Source organism: Nilaparvata lugens, chromosome X (assembly GCF_014356525.2).
Source record: "Nilaparvata lugens isolate BPH chromosome X, ASM1435652v1, whole genome shotgun sequence".
NCBI classification, from domain to species: Eukaryota; Metazoa; Arthropoda; class Insecta; order Hemiptera; family Delphacidae; genus Nilaparvata; species Nilaparvata lugens.
This window is the reverse complement of record NC_052518.1, coordinates 46,483,792-46,492,129: the sequence shown is the minus strand read 5'-3', so window position 1 is coordinate 46,492,129 and position 8,338 is coordinate 46,483,792. Positions and strand designations below refer to the sequence as shown.

The 8,338-nt window shown below is 36.2% G+C and overlaps 1 protein-coding gene across 1 annotated transcript; it reads left to right on the top strand.

The window, feature by feature from the left end:
- The first annotated feature begins 378 nt into the window (after window positions 1-378).
- LOC111044826 lies at window positions 379-2,534 on the top strand. The gene has a single exon (XM_022330053.2). The coding sequence runs from the start codon at window positions 918-920 to the stop codon at window positions 2,508-2,510; it is 1,593 nt and encodes a 530-aa protein (XP_022185745.2). The 5' UTR covers window positions 379-917; the 3' UTR covers window positions 2,511-2,534.
- The last annotated feature ends 5,804 nt before the right edge of the window (window positions 2,535-8,338 follow it).

Sequence of the window (8,338 nt, the reverse complement as noted above, 5' to 3'; positions counted from 1 at the left end):
GAAACTCGTTTTTTAAGACCTATAAGCCAAATGTCTGGTATCGAATATGAATCACCGAGACAATCATATGATTTCGAAAACGACGATGAGACAATGAACCCATCCAAATCTCCACGACGAACAGAATACATAAAATTATCATCGTTTTCCAACTCATCCACTGCGAGTGATTTTCTAAGTCTGGAATGCTTTCGATTTCACAAAAGTTTCGAACCCAACTACCCAACGGTGATGCATGACAAGTCATAAAACAAGTTATACATTCCACCGGCTGTGTTAAATGGGGGCTCTACTCATTAAAATATATAGGCGAAAACATTTTCCAAGGTCATCAAATGATTCAAATAAATTTCTACTCGACCACTTTGCACTTCAACTAAGTACGGGCTTCAACTTCAACGTCTCAAATAATCTGAAGTGACGTGTTAATAGATTTAATGTTGTTTTATTCAGTCGACAATTCAAAGAGTATCTTGTTTGCAGGTTAGAAAATTTTTCTGTGCCGGTCAGTTTCAAAGCCTGTTGTTAGTGTTAGAGAGCTTATCACTTGTCAGCCTCTAATCTCAGATAAGTACTGCAATACTTTCACTATTTTCTAGAACTGTTATGACCCATAAAATAAGAAAAATCATCTGAGCTGAGTCATATTATTGCTATCCTGATTGTCTTCACCTTTTACCCATATAGTCATTGATCCTTCATTTTCCAGGAGCTTCCATATATTCCTGTCTTGATGGCTCTCTAGGCTTCAATCATCCTTTCTATATTCCCTACCCGCAATAATAGAATATGCTATTATTAAAGCTATTGGATTAGGCTACAGTTGTGTTTTTCCATTCAGCTGTTTGCATTTGGATATAAATCGCGATCCATTTTCGCGACATTTTCTGTAAGTCCGGTTTTGGCTACACACAATCATGCTTACACGTACTGGACGCTATAATCGTATAACAAACCTTGAGCATGATCTTAATAATCTGAGAGAAAATGTTTTCGATAGCGGAGTGTTAGAGATAGCTATCAATTTACACGGAATACTTGACACAATATCGCATAAATTCTCAAAGGATGCGGTGATTGACATAATCCCCGAAATTACATCACTTTTAAATAAATATGATGCTTCGGTTAAAGTGAATGAGGACCTGAAAAGGATATTAACCGACGTGTCATCAGAAAAACTTGCACTAGAGAAATTACTATTACAAGAGAAAAAGAACAGAAAAAACGATTTTGACGAGTCTATTACCAATGAGGAGAAAGCAGATTTTGAAATTAGTGAACTTAAATCAAAGCTTAGTTTCAATATGACATCAGTTGATGAATTAAAGACTGAAATTAGTTCCAAAGACGCGATAATCAATTTGTTGAGTAACGATGCGCAAAATGCTGCGGAAAAAATTTTAAAACTGGAAACTGAATTGAAATCTATGAGGAGGAATTCAATCGATTCATCAAATAATAATGACGATTTCATCACTCCGAGAACTACAGTTAGAGCTCGAAACAATGCAACTTGTGCTATTAAATTGAATAACAGATTTACAGTACTCTCAGAAAATATATCAACATCAACTTGCTCAAATAGGTCTACATCCGATAAACTACTGGTCAAGGCGCAAATACATAGATCCACTACACCCGAAAATAAATCTTTCTCAAAACGCAGAGTAGTCAACAATAGCTCCAACAAAAAGAAAAGGAGAGTAACTATTATGGCAGATAGTCAAGGTAAACAATTGAGTGGATATCTGCAGCATCTCGATGATGACTTCGACGTCTTCGTTTACACCAAGCCAGGAGCCAAACTAAAGCATGTTGTTCAAGATGGGCTTGTTTTTGTTAGCGATTTTACTGAGGACGATTTTATCATCATATTAGCTGGCTCAAACGATCATCACTTGGATGAACCTTATCAGCTAACCCTGTTTCAAGGAATAAGTTCTCTTCTCGAATTAAACCTGAAAACGAACATCATCGTGTGTAGTGTGCCCTTACGGTATGATGACCAGCGGCTCAATGAAAACATTCTCCACTCCAATTCCTACTTGTCTCGTATGGTGCGCAACTACAATGGCAAAATGAAGCTTCACTACTTCGATATAAACATCTTCCTCCAGAGAACTCATTTCACGAGACACGGTCTACATTTCAATCGTCAAGGAAAAAGACTAATTTCAAAACAATTAATAACATTTGTTAAGCAGAATTTTATTAATAATGTTAACAGCGTGTCTATGTCCGTTGTAAATGAGGTTTCCACAAGGCAGCATACGATTCAATCCCTCGAAATTCCTGAATCTCCCGACATTCAATACATTGGTTCCTTTCCTGTGACACCCATCCCACCAAGTTCACCTGCATCCTGTGACCCAACTCTCGAAGATACAATCTTTACAGAGATAGATTTTCCAATTCAATCCTTACATCAGTCCATGAATAAAACCGATTTTTTAGACAGTTCAGCAATTCCTTTTCTCAACAAAACAATTCAAGTGTTCACAATTTAAGTAGAAATCTCAATGTCTTTTCAATATTTTATTGTAATGTACAGTCTCTAAACAACAAAGCCAATGAAATTGAAATGATGAATGATGAGAAACGTTTTGATGTACTTTGTCTCTCAGAACACTGGTTGAGAGAAGAATTTTTGAATCTAGTGGGCTTAAAAGGTTTTTTGCTGGTATCTGCCTTCTGTAGAACAAAGTCTAAGAATGGTGGTGTCGCAATTTTTATTGCAAACAAACATGCTGATCAGATACATCCACTTGATCTATCTTCTCATTCTCGTGAAATTCACCATGAATTTGCAGGATTTATATTTGAAAAGTTGAAGCTCTTGATAATTGTTATTTACAGATCACCTAATGGTGATCTAGAAATTTTTCTTGAAGCGTTAGAAAGATTGATATTATCTTTAAATAAATATAAGCATGAATATCATTTTATAATAGGCGGAGATTTTAATATAAATATTTTAGCTAAGGACTACAGAAGCTTGTGTTTGATTAATGTTTTGAAATCGCTTAATCTATATCTTACTAATTTTGAGGCAACTAGGTTCAAGTCAGCACTGGATAACATTGCAACAGATCTGAATCCTGCACTCTTCTCTGTTGTAGTGGACCGGGTTGCATTGAGTGACCATGATGCTTTATGCTTCCATGTTAAATCAAATGATCTATTGTGTAATAATCCTATGGAGAGGCTGAGTTCACAAGTCCAATATATCAGGCCTATTACACCGAGGTCAATTAAATGGTTCTGTTATAGACTAAGTTTGGTTGATTGGACTGAAATCATTATCCATGATAGAGCTGAATGCAATTTCAATGCATTTTTTAATAGGTTTCATGGGTTATTCTTGGATTCTTTCCCAGTTGTTACACGTAGAATAGAACACGCTAATAGGAAAAAGACAAAATATCTACATTCACCAGCTCTGACTATCTTAAAGAATTATGTGCTCATTGCATATGATAAATGGAAAAAAGAAGGTACAAACTCAGCCAAGTTATCTTATAATAATATTAAGAAATTGTTCAGGTCTGAATTGAAATTTGCGCAACTGAACCATAATGTCGAGTCTATAGAATCAGCTGCCAATAAATGTTCGGCTGCTTGGAAAATTATTCGCAAAAATTCCAAGCCAACACAGTCCACTGTTACTTCTCTTACTGCAGAAGAATTCAATCAACACTTCATCCGTACTGTGGAGAGAATTCATGAAGAAATTGATGCACCCGAAAATCTCGACGAGGAGCTTCTAGTCTCTACTCCTAATTCACAGGCGTTATTTGAAATGAAAGAGGTAACTTGTGATCAAATTTTCGATATAGTCTCCAAGATGAAAGCCTCCACCAGTAAAGACATTTATTCTCATTCTAGCTCTTTGATCAAGCAAGTCATCAGATTCATATTATTGCCATTAACAACCTGTATAAACGCCTGCATAAGAGAAGCCGTTTTTCCATCTCTGCTTAAACATTCCAAAACAGTGCCTATTCACAAGAAAGGAGACAAAAACTCACCGGAAAATTTTAGGCCTATATCTGTTCCACCTATCTTCAGCAAGATTTTCGAATATGTTATTACCATTCAACTATATGATTTCTTCGAGTCCAATGGTTTGCTTTCGAATTCTCATTATGGCTTTAGAAAAGGTAGGTGTACTATAGATGCTGTTAGTTCTGTGGTGACCGATGCTGAGAATGGGTTCAATGATAGGAAATATGTGGGCCTGCTTCTACTGGATTTAAGTAGGGCTTTCGATGTAGTGGATCACGGCATTCTGTTGAGCAAGTTGGAATATCTTGGGGTTCGTAATAATTCTCTTCATATCTTGAAGTCATTTTTACAAGGTCGTAGTCAGACAGTTTGTGTCAATTCAAGTTTTTCAAAGCCTCTAACTGTACCACATGGCGTCCCTCAGGGTTCTATCCTTGGGCCACTGCTTTTCCTGGTGATGATGAACGATATCGAATCCAGTATTGCGTCAAGGGTTGTGTGCTATGCTGATGATACGTCCATAGTTGCTGTTGATGGTGATCTCAGTGCTCTCAAGCAGAAAATGTCCAGACATCAGGATGAGGCAGCAGCTTGGTTCAGGACAAACCGCCTTCTCCTGAGCACAAATAAGACCCAAATGTTGGTGCTCAGCTTGAGGCAGGTCAGTGATGGAGCAAAGAATGCAAAGCTTCTAGGTATCACTCTAGATCAGAAACTTACTTGGATCCCTCATATTGAAAATGTTTGTTCCAAGCTCAGCAGAGTGATTTACCTGCTTCGAAACTTAAAAGATTGTGTACCTAAGCACTACTTGAGAATGTGTTACTTTGCATTCTTTCAGAGTGTCTATAGTTATGGATTGGTGTTGTGGGGTTGTGCTCCAGAAGTTCAAAGGGTGCTACTGTTGCAAAAGAAGGCATTGCGTATTATTTCTGGTGCAGCTTATCTAGAGCACTGTAAGCCACTATTCATAAGTGAAAATATTATGACTATTTATGGAATGGTGGCTTTCAAACTCTTAATGAATGTAAGGAAGAATATTGACAACCATCATTGTAGAGAGGACATTCACAGCTACAATACAAGGAATAGGATTAGAATAGACGTGCCCTATACAAGATTAAGTAAAATATTGACAAGTCCTGGACACTTATCGCTGAAACTTTTCAATATCCTCCCTATCACTGCTAGGGAACTACCACTTGCTTCATTCAAGAAAAGATTGGAGAATCTCCTTTTAAAGAATCCCATTTATTCCTTTTCTGAGTTCATTCATCTGCCCGTGCTAGATTATTTTTAGACTTAAGAATTGATATGTCATTTCTCTTGTATTAGGTCTGCTTTTATTAATTCTCATAGTGCTTTATATCCCCTAATTCATATTTTTATAATGTTTGTTATTTTTTCTTGTGATAGTTTTATTGGTGTTTATTGACTTCTTGTTATATTTATTGACGTTTCCTATTGCATTGTATATTGCCTTAATGGAATAAAAGTATTGTTATTCTTCTTATTCTTATTCTTTGGAGAATACAGTACACCAATTCAGCTCCTACAATAGCATCAATTTCGCTGGGAATATGATAATTCTCGTCTTTATTAGTTGAAGGCTAATCAAGTAAGTTTATTTTAAATTATCAATTTCACTAGTTGGAAAATGTTCCATGATTTTGACAACGACATGATTCTGTTCAATAGAAAACTTAACATCAGGATCAAGTCTGGATTGAACCATGGCAGATTTATGATCAGTTACCGATTTCGAGTTTCTACCAAATCCATTGACAACTAAATAAAAATGATGTATCATGAATAAAACTCTTTTTGATGTCCTATAATCTTAATTGTTCAGTTGATCTGCACAATTTACTTTTTTCGCGCTAGATGCCCATTTGAGTAGTACTACCAACAGGTGTTTTTGAGAAAGCTGTTATTGAATGTGATTTTTCTATGTTCTCAAAGCAATCCACCTCGAGAGCTCTTGAAAATAGATTCTCTCTCAGGTTAAAGCCATTTTTCATCCAAACGGAGTGGATGAAGACAAATTTGGGATTACATGGCTTATAGAGGATAAATTTCCCTACATTTCTATACCAATTCCTGTACTTGTTTTTTTCTCTCGCATTAATCACTCCGCCATATTGAATGCAAATTCATTTTTTCAAATAGGAAGGTTGTCATACGATACATGAATTCAATACGGGATTTCAAGATAAAATGAATAGCGGAAACCGCACATCGATATCTCAAACCGTTTAGAATATATTCACATAATTTATCAATACCATGCAAATCAGAAATGAAATACATAAGTGGGTAGAGTGTTTGGCGCGGGATGTTATTCCTCTTCAGTGCCATTGGTCACAGTGTCAGCATGTGTGCGCATATCAAGTTTTGATAATTCATTTGTTTTAAAGAGGTAAGTACACAAGTATTCACCTAGGATCTGCTTTTCAAATATCAATTGTAGTTGTATAGGTTTACTTTGAAAGTGTTTTTTTTTTCATTTCACGAAATAGAATACTAGTAAGTTTATTATCCAACTAGCAGAAAACCGTGCTCCGCAAGGATCTTTTTTGAAACTTGACATACTGAAAACTTGACGTAATGAAACTTTGAACAATTGAAAATAGGCCTATAAGCATCCTTGGTCAATTGAGAATCTATATGCAACTTTTCAAGTTGATTAGTCCAGTAGTTCAGACGTGATGATGCGTCAAACATAATTTTCCTATCCTGTATAAGCCAGCTCTTTACTTTATTACAGATGATATAGTTAACGACTGCAAGAGATAGGACTGTGGAACAGAATAGTGGTGAAACTGAATAGTGGGAATATGTTGTGTGAATATTGGGGATGGTTTCTGAACAGACATTTTAATAGGAGGGCTAATAATAATTATTTATTGATCCATTTTACAGACCTATGTTTTCAAAATTGTCGGCTGAGCGGCTACCGAAGAACGGCTACCGAAAAAATATATATAAGTTACATTGAATGAACTCACGGCTAGTACTCAAGTTTGTCTTTTTCTGGCCGTGCTACAAATAAATGTAGGTATATGTTTGACATTTTGTTTTTGTAATGTTGTTGTCTTTTAAGAAAGTTTTTAATGTGATTTTTGATGGCAATAAAATTTGAATTTGAAAAAAGATTATCAACAAACTCCTAACCAAAGAAAATCTCTGTGCTCTGTTCTAATCGGAATGTATGAGACTCCATATACAGCTGATAGGAGGCGCAAACCGAACTGGTCAAGCATACAACAATAGAACAAACACGTGGCAAGCTCGTGCTCTTGATCTACGCGAAATAAATTCGATCAGCTGATTTATAAGATTATTTTAAGCTTTCCAATGATTAGAACATATGTTAGAATATCATATGTTATTATGTCAGTTCCATATGGCGTTCACCTTACCATGTTCATAACCTTACTTAATAGGATCCTTCTTCATCCTTTGAAACCCTCAGAGACAAAATATCTCAAAATCCGTTCTTAGTGCGCGTCTAGCATGTTTGAAGAATATTTGTGCAGAGTTTTAATTATGTAGGCCAATTAGTTTGAGCTGTAGTGTGATTTTACATAAACATTTTCGAAAAATGCCTTCTCCTGAACCCCCCTGTACTCCTGATCGGAATTTTTCTGCATAGATCTAATTTTTTTTCGTAGCTGAACAAAAAATTTCCTCATGACTTTGCTGTGCAATGAGCGGTTAAAAAGTACAACATTTTTGGGGGGCCCCAGCTCCCTCAGGGGGGCAAATTTCTGAAAATCCTTTCTTAGTGGATATTTTGAGGCTATCATAAACAATTGTGCAAAATTTCAAGTTTGTAGGCTCAGTAGTTTGGGCTATGGTGTGATTTCAGTCTGTCGGGGCTTAACCTTTTAAGCCCCCTACACACCTCCAGACCAGACCTCAGACCAAGACCGTTTGGCAAACGGCAAACCGTTTGGGACGGCTCTACACACTCCAAGACCAGACCTCAGACCAGACAAGCATGAAGTAGAATACCTATGAGTTCACTACTATTTGAGTTCATTCCTATTTGAGTTCACTATTTAAATTGGCTAGAACATTTATATGAAATCTGATTTCTGAAAAACTACATGATGAAATGTAGAAAGGATGGATTGCAAGAGAGCTTGAAGTATAGCTTTCTTATAGGTCCTAGGTGCCCACTGAGAAATCTTTTGGCGATAATTTAACTCTAAGGATGGTTTTTAAGTGTTTGGAGTTCCTCTTCTACCATGTATATTCTTATTTTTCCAATCTCTCGAATAAAATAATTCAAATGTCCATGCTTTACCTTAGTAGAGCTATAATG

Coding starts and splice junctions, on each gene's coding strand:
- LOC111044826 (XM_022330053.2), top strand. CDS start 918: ATGCTTACACGTACTGGACGCTATAATCGTATAACAAACCTTGAGCAT.